General features: G+C 29.0%; 4 protein-coding genes across 4 annotated transcripts; 1 reads left to right on the plus strand and 3 right to left on the minus strand.

Moving 5' to 3' along the window:
- Positions 1-215: 215 nt before the first annotated feature.
- LOAG_06841 (hypothetical protein) lies at positions 216-1,138 on the minus strand (the record flags this gene model as incomplete). Its single annotated transcript, XM_003142377.1, has 2 exons — positions 216-444; positions 987-1,138. 2 exons carry the CDS (start codon positions 1,136-1,138, stop codon positions 216-218), a joined length of 381 nt encoding a protein of 126 aa, XP_003142425.1.
- Positions 1,139-2,104: 966 nt separating this feature from the next.
- On the plus strand, positions 2,105-3,398 carry LOAG_06842 (hypothetical protein; the record flags this gene model as incomplete). The annotated part of the gene is made up of 4 exons (XM_003142378.2): positions 2,105-2,182; positions 2,400-2,519; positions 2,715-2,899; positions 3,141-3,398. The coding sequence occupies 4 exons, from the start codon at positions 2,105-2,107 to the stop codon at positions 3,292-3,294; spliced, it is 537 nt and encodes a 178-aa protein (XP_003142426.1). The 3' UTR covers positions 3,295-3,398.
- Positions 3,399-5,246: 1,848 nt separating this feature from the next.
- On the minus strand, positions 5,247-7,099 carry LOAG_06843 (actin-depolymerizing factor 2; the record flags this gene model as incomplete). The annotated part of the gene is made up of 4 exons (XM_003142379.1): positions 5,247-5,415; positions 5,878-6,002; positions 6,339-6,500; positions 7,097-7,099. 4 exons carry the CDS (start codon positions 7,097-7,099, stop codon positions 5,247-5,249), a joined length of 459 nt encoding a protein of 152 aa, XP_003142427.1.
- Positions 7,100-8,357: 1,258 nt separating this feature from the next.
- Positions 8,358-10,329, minus strand: LOAG_06844 (actin-depolymerizing factor 1; the record flags this gene model as incomplete). The annotated part of the gene is made up of 5 exons (XM_020447263.1): positions 8,358-8,429; positions 8,846-8,945; positions 9,124-9,350; positions 9,851-9,946; positions 10,258-10,329. 5 exons carry the CDS (start codon positions 10,327-10,329, stop codon positions 8,358-8,360), a joined length of 567 nt encoding a protein of 188 aa, XP_020302488.1.
- Between the last annotated feature and the right edge of the window lie 6,088 nt (positions 10,330-16,417).

A 16,417-nucleotide genomic window follows, 5' to 3' on the forward strand; every position in this document is an offset into this window, starting at 1 on the left:
ACTTCAAATTATCTACAGAAAAACCTAAATTACACAATGAAATTTGAATTAAAAGAAGATATTATTAAGGAAATGAGTAACTGATTGCATTTCACACGATTATACGGATGTCCCTTCGTCTTTTTAAGCTAATTAAATTTAAAGTAGTGAAGAAGTACCAAAGATCATAAAATTTCAAATTAGCATCATCACAGTGATTTAATAATTGTCATCAATTAGTTGGAGGAAATCTTTGCTCTTTTTGCTTTTTGCTTTGATGGAATTTTTGTTACATTGAAGTTTTGTTGACGAATGGTACCATCAGTTAAACTAGCAACAGTAGCTTCACCGTCAGATTGCATAAGCTTCTGTTCCACCTGAACAGCCTCTCGATCGGCAGCACGAACATCATAACGATGACCACGGTGATATATTGTATTCCATAGCATGTCGTGAATCTTCGTCCTCAATTACGATTTTTATAGATGCTATTAAAATTGTTTTACCAATATAACTATTCTATGCTTTAATTACTTTAAAAATTCAATTCTAGTAAAATTCATAAATTTAAAAAAAAAAGGAAAAACGGAAACATCCAAAGTGGACTAAATCAACAACATGTAAAGTTCAATGTTATCACTAAGTTGTCAACAATTGCAATCATAAAGTTGTCAACAGTTGCAATATGTTCCATTTCATTTCACAATTCTCTTTTATATTCTTTCATATCACTACGATTACTTTATTGTCATATAATTACACTCTCTTTTTTTCTTAACTTATTATAAGAAATAACAGAATTACAATTCTTAAATTCATTCCATCAATTGTTATTTGAATTAAAGCAGCATATGCAAAATGGTCGGAAATTAATTTGAGTTAAATAAAAGTGCAAAATTTGGTACTGTTACAGTAAACTGTTTGTTAACATGTCTTGACAAAGTTCATTCACGTAAATCATTTTTAAAATTGACAAATTTAGAAAAAAAATGACGAAGGAAACAAACTTGACTTCAACAAAACTTTCCCGCCTGCGTTTTCGTTTTGAAATTGGTGACGAATTAGTATTTTCAACGATACTTAACGATTTACGATGAGCTTTTATTTTTTTAGTAATTACTTCTGACTGCTCATCAGACTGCTTTCTCTCGGCTCTCATCACTTCTTTCATATCAATTAATCTGAATTTTCGTTTTTTTTTTTTAAATTTCTCTCATTACTAATTCATTAAAATACATCTCTTGGTTCGACACAAAAAATTGAATTCAAATGAAATGACCAAACAGTACATTGACAATAAAAGCTTAACCATTGGCTATCCGAAAAAATTTAAGGAAAAAAAATGACCAAACATTTTCTATTAGTCATTCCGGCAAGAACAAATTAGAAAGGCATATTAACTGTTAAAAGTTGTAAACTTATCCGTCTTAAATTAACTGTAATAAAATTCGAAGGATAATAATTACGTAATGGATTAAGATTAAGATAATACAGAGAAAAACATTTGAAACGCGCATACTTCTTACCTGATCTCGGACTACCGTGGAATGATGAGTATAATGAAGTGAATAAATGGACATTATTCATCGTTTGCTATTAACCATATGCCGCCATTCATAACAGTCGGAACCTTTGGTAATGGTCATTAAGGGGTCAAGTACCAACTGCACATATAAATCTTGCGCAATATGAGCTATGAGAATAAATAATAAAATGTGGAAGATAACAATTCACTGAAAATAAATAATTCGATGCTTTTTTCAAGCGATAATTTCACGTTTAATTGGAAGTTCACGTCACATGACAAGAGGGGTTACGGCACTTTTGGGAGGAAAACTCGAGTTACGGTATTCTCAGGAGGAAAATCCGGGATTACGGTGCTTTTAGGAGAAGAATTGTATTGAGTTCTATATTGTAAACTAGATTGGGCTCATTTTCTTTGGTGACACCTGGAATTGAGGGGTGGAAAAAGAAAGAAGAGTGACAAGGATAGAATTATTAGATCAAAAATGAAGGAAATTATCGAAAATTAGCTTCATCATAGAGAAGAATGTAATGCATACGTATATATGGATATGAAAGTCGGAAAAGTGTCACATTGACATTCATTGTAGAGCAATATATAATGTCGTCAACTAGTCCAATCCGAACTTTCTTTGATTTAGCCGCTGAAGGTAGTGCAATTGGACGACTTACTTTTGAGGTTATATCATTTGATCTCAAATATGCTTCCTAAAATTTGATCCCAAGAATGATTAGAATATAATTTCAATTGTCATTTTTTAAATTATAAGAGAGGGGAAAGAGATTGTACAGATCGAAAAATATGATTTCTAACTTTCATCTCTTTTCTTCAACTTATCAAAGAAATCATTTAATTAAACTAAATTCAATATAAGTTAATTTGTTGAGTTTTCAAGTTGAGAAATGATATCTGTCCAAAGACCTGTGAAAATTTTCGAGCACTTTGCACCGGTGAAAAAGGATTCGGTTACAAGGATTGCATTTTCTATCGTGTTATCCCAGGATTTTGCGCATGTGTAAGTTGATTACTTTATGAGGAGGATAAGTTATTGATGGAAAAGATTTAAATAATTCATTTCATTTGAAGATAATTAAGTTGAAATAATTCATTTTATAAACACAAAAACATAAAGCCAAAAATGTTGAAAGAAAATTGTTAAAATAGGCTTAGCTATTTAAAATTAGAAAAATTTTTCATACCTAAAATACAGAGCGGTGATTTTGAAACAAACAATGCTAATCGAAGTGGTGGACATTCAATATTTGATGATAAATATTTTGATGATGAAAATTTCATCCTAAAACATGATAGTCGTGGAGTATTATCAATGGATAATTATGGTTGGCCTGATACTGTTAGTTCACGATTCTTCATTACTTTTGATGAAGCTCCATGGTAAATTCTTATATCTTTTGTTAACTTTAAACATTTTCATTTATTCATCTAAAGAAAATGTAATATTTTCCCAATGGAGATGTATTGTGTGATTTTCCTATCTTATCATTCGTTGTAATCTTTTTCGTTCAACAAACTTGTGATAACGCAATGTTGCTAAGGGTTTAATTATTCAAGACTAAAATTAATCTCAAAATCATCCTTTTTATCTGTTTTTTTTTTTTAAATTATTTTGTCACAGGTTGGATGATTATCATGTGGCATTTGGGAAATTAATAGATGGCTTTGATACATTTGATCGTTTGGAATCATATGGTATCCTGGAAGGATATGGCGCACAAAAAGGACGTACCACTGCGACAATTACCATTCAGAATTGTGGTCAAATTTTTTGAAAGCTCATTTATAGCTATGGAAAATAAATGCATATAAGCGTAACTGAAATAGGATAAAAAATATTAAAAGGAAAGAAAAAATTTCACTGATCATCTTATTGATATATGGATGATAGGAAAGTATTTCAGTTGACCAGAATTGAAGTGGACATTTCTTTCACTTATTCATCCCTCGATAGCTTTTTTTATTCAATCATTAGAGGGATGTCTCTAACATTGTTCGTAATTTATACTTCTGTTTTAATTTGATATTTAGTATTGTAATGTTAACATCATTATTAATTAATAAGTTTAATTGATAAGATGAGAATAAGTTGGATAAGTATTGAGTAAAATTTGAATATATATAGAGATTTGCAGATTCTTTCTTTACAGTAATATTTCCTCATTGTTTTACAACGTTTTTATTATAATTAGTTCAGATTTAAAATTTGTGTAAATCTCGAGAAGCGATGATTAAAATGATTTAATTAACAGAATAAACAAAGTTATCTGATAATAGTTCATTTGAAAATTACTATTGAATAATGAACGAAGTAAATTTTTGCAAAGGGAAAATATCAATACTCTTTTTTTAATAATTAATTTAATGATCCTTTTCACCGAAATCCTCCAAATCTGTAAATTTTTTTTTTTTGCTTTTTATTTCCAATGTTTTTTGCAAACAAACGTTGACAGATTATGATAGTTATGATCATGTATGATCAGGCACTTAATTATGATATTTTGATCATCTATTTAATTGCAATAATATGATCGTGGTATTCTGATTATGGTATGAGTACGGTATTATGATTGCGGTATTGAAAAAAATGGCATTAGAATTACATTATGGTGTTGTAATCAAAATTACGATATCAATTTAGTGACCCCTTTTTTTTTTCACCGAAAATTCTCGAAATCTATGAATTAATAATGAAGATACTCAAAATCCCGAAATAAACTTGATCTTATATCATTTCATTTCTCTGAAGAATTTATAACTCTCCCGAGTGAATGCTATTTAATCGGTATCCATACAAGTGAAAAGTAAAAATTATTGATTAATCGGGAGTAACCAAAAGCAGATGCGACATGTATGAAAAAGATGATGTATGAATGAATAGGTCAAATGAAAGGGACAGGCTTAAGAACCGATAATTATGGCATTTTGGCCTAATAACTAATAACTGAATGAATAGATCCATGATTCATTACAGCAAACTTGATGACTAGCATATCAACCAAGAGTGGTGGCACTTTTTGTTGTTATCGATAAATTAGTAATATATATTGAACAAAAAGAGAGAGAGAGCAAAGTTTACACCACAACCGGAAAGAAAAAAAAACGATAGGAAGTCGACATTATTTCAAATTATCTTCCAGAAATTATTTTTCCTCCTGAAAATTGCTTTCTCCAATTTTTTTAAATTATTTAAGCATAAGACAAACAACTGCATGCTTTAACTTCAAAAAATATTTTTCGTCCTCTTCTCCTACGCCTTTTCCAGAAATTTTACAATTCTCTCAGAAAAAGAAAAAAGTATAAGAAAACTAAACCCAATAAAACTTCCTAAAGCACTAAAAAGAGCAAAAATGCTATATTTATCTTAATCATTAAATTCACAAACGTATATGCGCAATATTATTAAAAAAACTAACTGAGAAAAAGAATTCAAAATAACTCTTTATTTCATCTTATATTTTTTGTTCAAAAAAGAACAAAGAAAAAAAAAAAAAAGAAACAAACATTATTTGGCAATGCGTAGTGAAAATAAAAAATACATTTTAACGTATGCAATTATTTGATAAAGTGATAAATTAGTTGGGCAAGAGAAAAAAAACAAATAAATAAAACTTGCATTGAAATTGAATTAAATCGAAAAATTGAAGGACAAAAAAAAAAAAGAAAAAATAATGTTAAGATAGTAATGCATACACTAGCATAATCGTCTAGTTCATCGAATATTTATTTAAGTACGTTGGTGACTCATTAATTCATGCTTAATTGCTTTCTCATCAATATCTGAGATATCACTTGCTTGTACTTGCATCAAACTTTCCAAACCCAATGTAGCTTTCAAAGCACGAACCGATGATGCATATAACATACGTCTACGTACCGGTGCTTCATCTGGACAGCTGTAAAAAAAGAAAAAAAAAGAAAAGATTACATTGAAACTTAAGAGGCTATAAAAATAAACGAAATCATATGCAATAATATTTAACAACTGTTAACATATGGTTAAATATCTGAAGAATTTTTCAAAACATTCGATAATGAATGTTAACGATGTTAACGTAAAAGTGTCGTAAATTAATCCTACATTAACTTCTTCAAGAAGAGATTGATACATGAACAGTACTATTCTAGCTCTTGTTCTCAACAAAATTTTCCTTACTTAACAGAATTGGACTTATTTCTTAATTTTTTTTCTTAATCATTTTTTTTTTTTGGCTCTCCCTTCCTTAGCAAATCATAAAGCAAAAAGTATGATACTTAAGTGTTCATATATCGTAAAATGAGATGGTAAATCATTTAAGATACCTATTATTAGTTATCGTCTTTTACTTTGGGACAAAAAAAAACTATTAAAAACTTACTATTGCACGAAAACAACTTTGGTAAGCCGTGATGCAGCATCTGTACCTTGTCGTTGTACCTGCACTTCAACATCCACTGCAGCATAACGACATTCCTTACCGTCACCTACACTTTTCCGAATTTCCTGTAATTTAACACACTCTCTAGATTATTGCTAAATCTTTTGGCATAAAATAAATATCAGTAATAGGTGAAGGAAATCCAAATTTAACAAATGGAAAAAAAGACAATGCAAAAGATATTAAAAGTAGTAATGTTTGAATTTAAACTGTTGTTTGGCAGATTTTGTTTTTATTATTGTTTGGTAATAGCAAAATCGTGAAATGTGTCATCTTTTATAATGTCATCTATAATGAAAATTTCCAGAAATTTTTCAAATTTTAAAAATTCAAAAATAAAATTTATTGTAATAAGTAAGTTGCACTTACTAACACACAATTTTACAGAAAATGCAACTAACCTCAACAAATTCGGAATACGGTGCATTCTTACTGCCAACCTTATCAACGATAATTGTCGTATCATCATCAGAAATTCGAAAGATTATATAAGAATGCTGATGCTTCTGATGCAATTCATCATAAGCTTTCTTGCAACTTGCATCCACTTTTACGCCTGATGCCTGTAAAAGAAAACAAACTATTAATATGTTACTTTACAAAAGAATTCAATAAATTTTAATTTTAAAAAAGGAATGAAGCCTAAATTGCTAATAAGAATCTTAGGATAAAATTAGAGAATTAAAATTTATTAAAGTCTATAGAAATGGATAGAATTGACAGATGCACTGCGGTATTATTCTATCAGTTTGAAAAAAGAAAAGAAAACCATCATCCTTAAATAAAATATCACTAGAAAAAATGAACAAGAGTAAAGGCTGCATTGCTGACAACAAAGTTAACATAAAATTAAAGAATTTAGGTTTATCTAAGTCCATCACCTATTTGTAAAATATCACCAAAAAAAAAAACAGTAAAACCTAAAAGTAAACCTAACAGTAAACCTAAACCTAAAAGATAAAGCGTATTTAAATCACACTTTTCTACAGTAATTTCTCAACATAACTTCTTGTCGTTTTGCTTCACTCCTCATCTGTTAACGAACAGTAATAAATCCTATCTTTCATCAATGGTATAATTTGTGAAATTTTTTACATCCTCACTCATAAATACATCAAATTTATTTTAAGAGAAAAGAAAAAGAAGAAAAGAAGCATACCATTCCGGATCAGAAATGTAAAACCAACTAAACTGATTCATTCAAAAGTTACAGAATGTAAAATCAAAACATGTGAATTGTTTTACGGGACCGCAAAAACTATTCTTATATTTTGATTCGAAGAATGCTGATAAAGCTGCCGAGAATTATTATCAATCTCATCATCCATCACTCAAATATGCATGCATGATTTTACTTTTAGTTTCTCGTTCTTTCTTTATGTTATTGTTGTTGTTGACAAATGATGCTTTAATCATTAGAAAGAGACAAAAACTTTTTATCAGCAAAATTAAATTTAATTTAAACAATGAAAAAAGGAAAAAAATGAACAAAATAAACCACACACTGCAAAAACAAATTGAAAAGATAAAAACGAATGTTATCGAAAAAAGGAAAAAAGTAAACACAATCAATAAATATGTTAACGCATAGTCATATAAGTGAAAGAAAGATGAGTAAATTTTCCACTTTAAAAAAAAAAACTCGAAAATTTAAGAATTCAAAAATTTAAATGCTCACAGTAAAACTCTGGAATACGTAAATTCAATTAATTTCATATACTTTCAAAGATTACCAGTGATAGAACTAACTCTCAACGTCTTCATTCACTGATCTGTAATCCGGCACAACCCCTAATATGTCATCATCGATTAATTCATTCCGAATCTTTTTCAGGTTTTCTTGATAAATTTGGAAAAATTTTACTACAAGAAGATAAAAAGTGACATTCACAAAAACTCCTGTTAGCCATAAAACCATTCTGGACGGAAAAAATTTTGTTCGTTCTCCTATAAACAAAACATGCGTAGCCAATTGAACGATCTGAAAACTACAATACGGTACTAAATGGGATTTGGTAAACCGTGATGATTTCTCTTGAGCAAAAGCTTCGAGATAAAAATATCACAATCATAAAGCATAATCGTTATGCAGACCAAAAACGCTGATTGAAAAATTCAATAAAAATAATTTCTACGATCGCTGCTGTAATTAAGCCAATAGATCCCATTCTACTTTTTATTCCAAAAGGCAACATAAAAACTCGAACAATTTGAATAAATATTTTCATAAATATATATTTTAAAGACGGATGGAATTTCCATTAAAGTACAAATTTTGAAGATTATTTTTCAGAATGTTAATTTTGGGTTAGAATGAAAAGGACAAAAAACACTCAGTGTTAACACATTAAATGAAATGCAACATTAATTTTGTCATTGGCATAGCATGAAATAAGGAACCAAACTTTTAATTAAAGCACTTATCGGTCGCCATACTTCTCAGTGAGCTTTGAAATTAGCTCTCTATGTGACATTTCAGATTCATCAGATACCTGAAAAACACAATTATACATTATTGAAGTTATCAAAATTGAAAGAACATTATATTGTAAATTAACAATAAGACAATAAAAACAAGAACTGTCCTTCAATTCGCTTCGTAGAAGTGGATAAAATGTATTCCGTTCACCTTAATTTATTATGTCTCAAAAAATCTCACAGTATCATCGATTGTTTTTAATCGTAATCATTGAAGATATATGCGTCTAACTTTCTGCCTAACTGTTATTCTGATAACAAGTGGAAAAGTTTTCACTGATAGGAAAAAATAAGTGTATAAAAAAAGCAACCCTAATTAATTAGGATTTGATTCCTCTCATCTTTTTGGAACTATGATTAAGTAATTGATATTTTTCTGCAAAATGTAAAAAAAAATGGAATACACAATTACAACAAATATCAGAATTACCTGAAATTGAATGATTTTCTCAGTACCAAGTGATGCCTTAATTGCTGATGCTGATGAGGCATAAACCATTTTTTTTTTAATTGATGCACCATCTGGGCATCTGTAATTGACTGAATTACAACGAAATGCATAAAAACAAAAAAACTCAAGCATCTCTATAAAACATCATCCGTTTCGTTGCGTTTTATAGCGTTGAAGAAACCTCTAATTGCTTCAAATTTTCAACGTCTGATAAATAAAATGAGCATGGACAAATCAGAAAACGCTATAAAACTAACATTTGAAGGAAGACAATTTTGTCCATTTTCGAAGTCCCTGCACCAACTCTCGAGCATGTGAATTTGAAATCAAAGACTGCATATCGGCAATCCTTGAAGTTATCCGTCCTTTGTCTTAAATCTTCTACGAATCGCCCAAATGCTTCTTTCGAATTTGTTTCGTAATCATCCACAGTAAGGTCTAATTCATCTTGGGCTACCGCAGCTTCAACAACTACTTCACGATCCTGCAAAACGTGAAATTAAGTTGGTATACATGTCCATTATATCTTAATTAGAAATAAGAGTTTATGAAGAAATCCTGTTCATGATTAGAATATTTTTAATAACTCGTTGCATCATCAAGGTGATTTCCTTACATTATCCACTTTTCTTAAATGTTGTAGAACTTGTTTGGATGAACATTTCTAACTGGATTTTTTGTTCATTTTTTATATTTCGCATTTGTAAATAAATGTTGAGTTGTGCTTGTTACCATCTCTTTCAAAATGCATCAAAGCATATTAAGGCAAAACTCTACATTCCTAAGAGCTATTTTCTTATGTCAGCTTTCTATAATGCCAACTACATAACTTCAAAAATTTTGCTAACGCTTCTAGTATATTCAGAGAGGTATTTATAAATCGTGACTTTCACTTTCCCTTTAATAATCGCATAAAAATCACCTCAACAAATCAATTTTACGAAATAAAGAGGAAAAAAAAAGATTGGAATAGAAAATGCAAACTTCTATTTTAAAAAGAATATATCTATATTCTTTGCTATCCGAAAGACGTTGAAATGATCGTTGAACATCAACATTAACGCTTACTCCAGACGTTGACTGCAACAAAACCAAAATTACTAAATTAATTCTGCAAAAAAAGGAAAAAGTTACAAAATTTTAATTAAAAAAAAAATAACATGCATTAAACAAAACACATCAATCGTTAAGTTAAGAAGAGGACATCTGGTATAAGTAATAAATTTTAATGGAGAATGTGTTAGCAACACTGCAACACACACTCGACAGTTTTATCGATAATTTTCAGGGCTTCCATAGATATATGAGCGCCAAAAATTCTTTCAGCATTCTCGCTGAAACAAACTTTCGTTCTGGAATGTTGAAAAATTGTTACTCTGTAGAGGAAGTACATTTATGTGATTTTTATTCAATTCATTTTTCGTCAAGTTACTAGTGACTACGGTAATTGATTCAGCATTCATTTTCACTTAGTTTTACATGGCTCATATGAATAAATATAGGTAAATTTACTTCAATATAAGTAAAAAGAAATAACACTATAAATGTAAGTAAAAAAAATGGAAAATGAATCAATATGTATAGTTTCATAAACCCTTAATTAATATATCTAAGAGTAGGATATCAAAAAAAGGAAAATAATCACACTAACCAAACAACAGTGATTGCTAAATTTAAAAATCTTCCCATTCCTAATGTAACGTAAGTATTGATATGGTTAACTAGTTTGCACATATTCACGCCAATTCGTATAAAAAATAATGTCAGAAATGAGACATCACTTATTCAGTTAATCCTTTCACGTTAAAATGTAACAACGTAAGAATTTTTTTTTTTTTTTCCAAGCAAATATTGACATATTTAAACGGACTTTAAGTAAATAAAATATAGAAAAAAAAAGAATTCCAAATGTCTAACACATCATACGATGTATTGAATAAGAAAGGTATCGTAAAACTTCGAAAGATATTAAATCATCACAAATATCTAATAATCCATACGATCGTTATTGCGATGGAGAAATGGAAAGATGCCATTTGTCCTAATCATTTTATTATGCAATCATATGATATATATATATAAGTTTTAAGGATTGACCAAATCTATATCCATTATCTAACCTGACAAATAACCTTACAAACTTCCTATCAGGTTCAGAAGTAGCAAAAACTATATATGCATACATGAAATATGTATGGTTTTGTCAAACTATAAGCAAGGATGACAGCTGTTCTTCAACCACATGGCCATTTCCCTCTGTCAATTTAACATAGATTAGAAGAAACGCTCCTCGAAGCAAAATCCAAACAGCATATGTCAGTGAAAGGGGAAATAAAACAAAAACTAATAAGGAGTAATGCTTAGATATATATATATATTAATACTAATGCAGTATTGAAAGTATTAATATTTTCATCTCTTTCTGTCTAAAATGCATATTTTTATCTAATCTAAAAAAAAAAACAACTTCCACTGGAAGTTGTAATCTTGCCATAAATACAAAAAGTAACCTAACAAATTAAATCAAAGAGGAGAAGAGGGAGAAAAAGAAAACAGAAGGTTGCCTTGTAGTCTGGAAGACACAAAAAAAACAGGATCTTTCACTTGTACTGTACCAAGATATAAGATACGCTTCTCGAAATTATAACAGAATTAGTCAAATTCCTGAACGAAAAATAAAAAACAACTTTTTTGACTAGATAACTGATATAGTAAAAAAAAGCAGAAAGTCTACAAAGATGTAGAAAGATCTAGAAAAATGTAGAAATGCGAAGGAATTATTTCAGCTTTTTCTTAATTAACAGCAAAAATAATTTATAATGGTCAGCTACCTATGCAATTTCCGTAAAACTTATCGAATGAAAACTACGACATAAACCACCATCAATCCTTGGAAGAAGAAAAAAAGAAACTTCAAATTAGAAAGGCTGAAATGATCGATAATTGTTGTAACAATTTTTTGAACCAATGGATGAATATTAAAAACTGAAGAATAAGATGCGAAATACCAACCATTATATAGTTGTAATGAAGAAACCAGTAAAGAGCAATTCAGTAGCAACAGTACGATAGTCTCGTCAATTCTAGTTCTTGATAGACGACAAGAAGCCTGAAAATGTTTCGAATTTATAAACTTGAATACTACTATATCTCTTCTACTTCTTCGTCTATTTTTATTCATTATCATGAATCAAGGGTCATCGTCAATTACTATTTAAAATACATCACCAAATATAAATGTGATTAAAATAACAACAACAACAACAACAACAACAATGGGAATTTTATTTTAGAAATATAAAAATACGCAGTTATGATATGTTTAGCAAAATCTATCCCTGAAGACTTCGTCAATGGAATTTTTTTTTTTCTCAGGCTAATAGTAACATCAATTAATAATAAACAAACCAGTAGGATAGAAAGCCAATGAAACATTTATTAAATTTAAAAAATGCATTTCCAAGATGGTGGTCCTATACGGTTTTATCCTCCTTAAAACAATATCAATACCAATCACTTAAAATTGTATAGTACAAAAAGGTAAGTTAGCTTTCTTGTCAAATTTTATCAATTTTAGCCTACATATGAAAAATCAAAATAAGTTGAGCAGCAATTACCATGCGACCTTACCCCTCCCCCCCCCCGTAAAACAATCCTTCTTCCCTTCATCGGTTACCATTTTAAAGCAATATATTCGAGAGGAATTTGATCAATAAAAGGAGAATAGTTACTATTATGCTTTTGACCGAAGAAAAAAAGCTTTTTCTTTTAGTTAATTCTCTAGGAAGGATATCAGGAAAATGCCTAAATCATCGATTAACACTTTTAGAAATATTTAAATTTTATAAGGATATTTCATGAACTAATCAAAAAGTAAGAAATAATTTCGTTTTTTTTTTTGATTGAAATTACATCGATTTCATTCTAATGCTTCTTTCCCTAAAATATCAAACCTGTAAGATAATATACAAACACATAAAAATATACTTTCCTACTAATCTTTACTCAACTATTTTAGTTGGAACATAGAATATTAGAAATGGACAAATCAATAAAGGATATATAGGATTTAAATTATTGATCTACATTCTAATTGTTACATACAAAAAGCGCTCATTCTATCATCATAGAAATCAATATCAATTGTAAAAATTAATCTAACATTATTATAAACTATTCCAAAAAGAATTCCCAATTTCAATCATTATTTTCAGAGTAGAATAGCGCACAATTAAACAACATGAATATAAAGGATAAATGAATTTGGCGCAAATTGGTAAATTGATCGTATTGCAACAAAAAATCAGTCAATTAGATTATAAACGATGAAGAAAAAAGAAAAAAAAAAGAAGACAAGTTATCGTGGCATCACAGAACAATGTGCATTTCCTCTCATTACACTTGGTAACGAACAGCATTTTCAACTGGAAAATGCGAAATAGACACTCCAAAATAAATGTCGAAGGGTTGGCCGCCTCTTCACGCATACACACACACACACACACACACATACACATACATACATACATACATACACATACACATACACACATACACATATATATATATATATATTTAAAAGATATATATATAGACGGAAGTGAACCGTTGTTGAGAGCTGTGCTGTTGGTAAGGATGAGTTGATGATGCTGGCTCATCTCCTCTTCGTTATACCCCGATAATCTGTCTTCTTTTTCGAACCATTCAACCCTTCTCTCAAACCAAAATCAACCAACCAACCAAACCAATCCACTACCACATACACCATACACACCATACATCATACACCACATACACACATCCATTACCATTACTACTTGATATACTAACAACGTCCACCAATTTCAGCATTATTCCACATCACTAATATCGATACCAATAGTTACTTACCAATAATATTTCTACTATAAACAAAATTTCAATTTCGATTTATCATATATCACATTAGCTCTAAATCATCCATCATATATTCATCCCATATTACTACATTATCAACGATAACAAATGTCATTTTCATAGAAGCGATTTACATTCTTAATATTCATTGATTAGCTATAACTTAACTTACTTCCCATTTCTTTTAGCATTTGAGTTAATCAAAAAGCTAATCTTATAAGCAGATGAAATTTCAAGTCTTACAACTTACGACTACAGATAGCAGTTGTCCAAGAATAATCTCAACACATTTCTTATCATCAATGTAATGGACAAATGCGCTACATTAGAATAGTCAAATAATTCACAATATGTGCTAAAAGCTTTACATCAATTGATCTCTTTTTATAGCAATTAAAATTCCATGTCTTCATAGCTAATATGTAATAGTCGGACGATATGCTTACCATCATAGGTGACATATCGTAGAAGAAGAAAAAAAAAGAAACAACAATCATTCACAAGAAAGTTATTGATGAAAAGTAACTAAATGAACGAAATGATATCGCATAAGTTATAAATGATAAATGTGGAATAATTATGAAAAGAACAAAAAAAAAAAATAGAACGATAATGATATATGACATAAGAAATAAATAATAGTAGTTCGATGGAAGTGTAAATGAAGAATACAACTGATAAGAATGATTTGGAAATGATTTGGATGAAATCATCATCAAAATGACAACAAACAATGAATAATCAATAGTTCTTGATGAATCAAGAATGAAAAATGTTTGTTGAAAAACAAATCGACATGATACCAATATGCTTACAATTTATCTGCCAATGATAAGACTCTAAATTAAAGTGTTATCTATCAAATTGATCTTATGTAATATTCTTCTTTGACTCAAAAAATGCCACATTATGAAAAAAAAAGCATTAACCATTTTGCTTTAATGTCCTAACTGTTATCGTATTTACAAAATCATACAATCCTAACTACATACTGATTACAATAAAGTGCAGCAAAATTTAGCAGTGTCATCTTTCGATTAGCAATGTTAGCCGGAATTCATATTCTTGGATTATTAAAATTTAATGAATACAGTAGGCTTGAAATCTATAATTTTATGAATCCTATAATCACTTATCTTTTTCTTTCCTAGTTATTTTGAATTTCTCACACTACTACTCTAACTATAAATATGAGTAAAATTTGACAAAGTAAATTCAGATGAACTGAATTGATATATTTTCCATTTTCCATTTATTATTTACTAACATCATTCTTTTTTTTTTCTGTTTTAATTCATTAAAAACTTACTGTAAAAGAATAATAAACAAATATTTCATAGGAACACTTCAAATTTTCGCAAACAACACAACAAATTGGGACTTTTAGTAGCATCTAATTTTTTGGTTCACAGTCATCAATTCATCAATCAATAATGGTGCTGTTGAAAATGAAATCAATAATGATAACGAGTAGCTTTCTCCAATTACTCAATTCATTCACTTCATCGATGAAAGGAAGGAGGAGGAGGAGGAGGAAGAGGAGGAAGAAGAGTAGTTTGCTGTATGGTAAATAAAGGCCAAAAATTAGTTAGCAGTTGCTGTAGTTTAAATTGCTCATCAAATCATTTGTCATGAAGAGATGAAAGTGAACGTTACCCGATAACAAATGCTTTCATACAATATAAATTCCCTCTTCTACCTACATCACATACATACATACACACACATACACAAACACACACACACACACACATCCATCTACATGGTTAGGTAATCATTCGAACCAAACGATTACAATCTTCAAATCAGATCATAACTGTCTTGAATATCCATGATTTGTTTCATAGATTACATCCAAAATCAATTGTCAACTAAACGAAGTGAAGTTATCATTTTCAAACTTATTTCTTATTGCAAAATACTTCTGTAACATTATGTGTTACAGAAAATCCTGTAGAATAATGATTAAGAGTAAGAAAGAAGATAAAACATAATGAAATACGGATAAGAAGTTTTAGTTGAATAAATTATTAAATGATATAATTGTAGAATTCAAATATGTTTAAATTTAAGTTATAACCTTATCTTTCAATCAATTAATCAATCAATCAATCAATCAATAACTATAATCTATTAGTATGATCAAAATATTGGAAAGGATAGAGATAATGATATTTGTAATTTGTTACACAGATAATAAAACTATTATTAAGTAAACCTTTTAATGAAATTAAACTTATTTCAAGGAAATAAAAAATAAAACAAAACGTAACGATGCTACGATCAACATTATATTAATATTAGATTGTTTGAATAATCTAAATAGAAAAAGATCACAAGAAAAATATCAAATACAAATCAATCATTTACTTCAAACCTATTCAAATGTATATCTAATTTAAAACTTGAGATCATTTAATAATTAAAATATCTCATACATCTATCGAATAATGAAACAAATGGTATAAGCAAAAAATAATCATCATTGAGAATATCGATATATTCTCAGCATTAAACAAATCAATCAATGATTAATGAAATTAACTTCAGAATAGCACCTGTCGTTTGTATGCTATAGAACGATAATGATTAACGAATAGATCAGTCATCTGACATGAACAGGTATAGCTTTCTCCCTCTCTCCCTCTCTCTCTC

The sequence above is a fragment of the Loa loa genome (genome assembly GCF_000183805.2).
Source record: "Loa loa unplaced genomic scaffold supercont3.69, whole genome shotgun sequence".
Taxonomy (NCBI): domain Eukaryota; kingdom Metazoa; phylum Nematoda; class Chromadorea; order Rhabditida; family Onchocercidae; genus Loa; species Loa loa.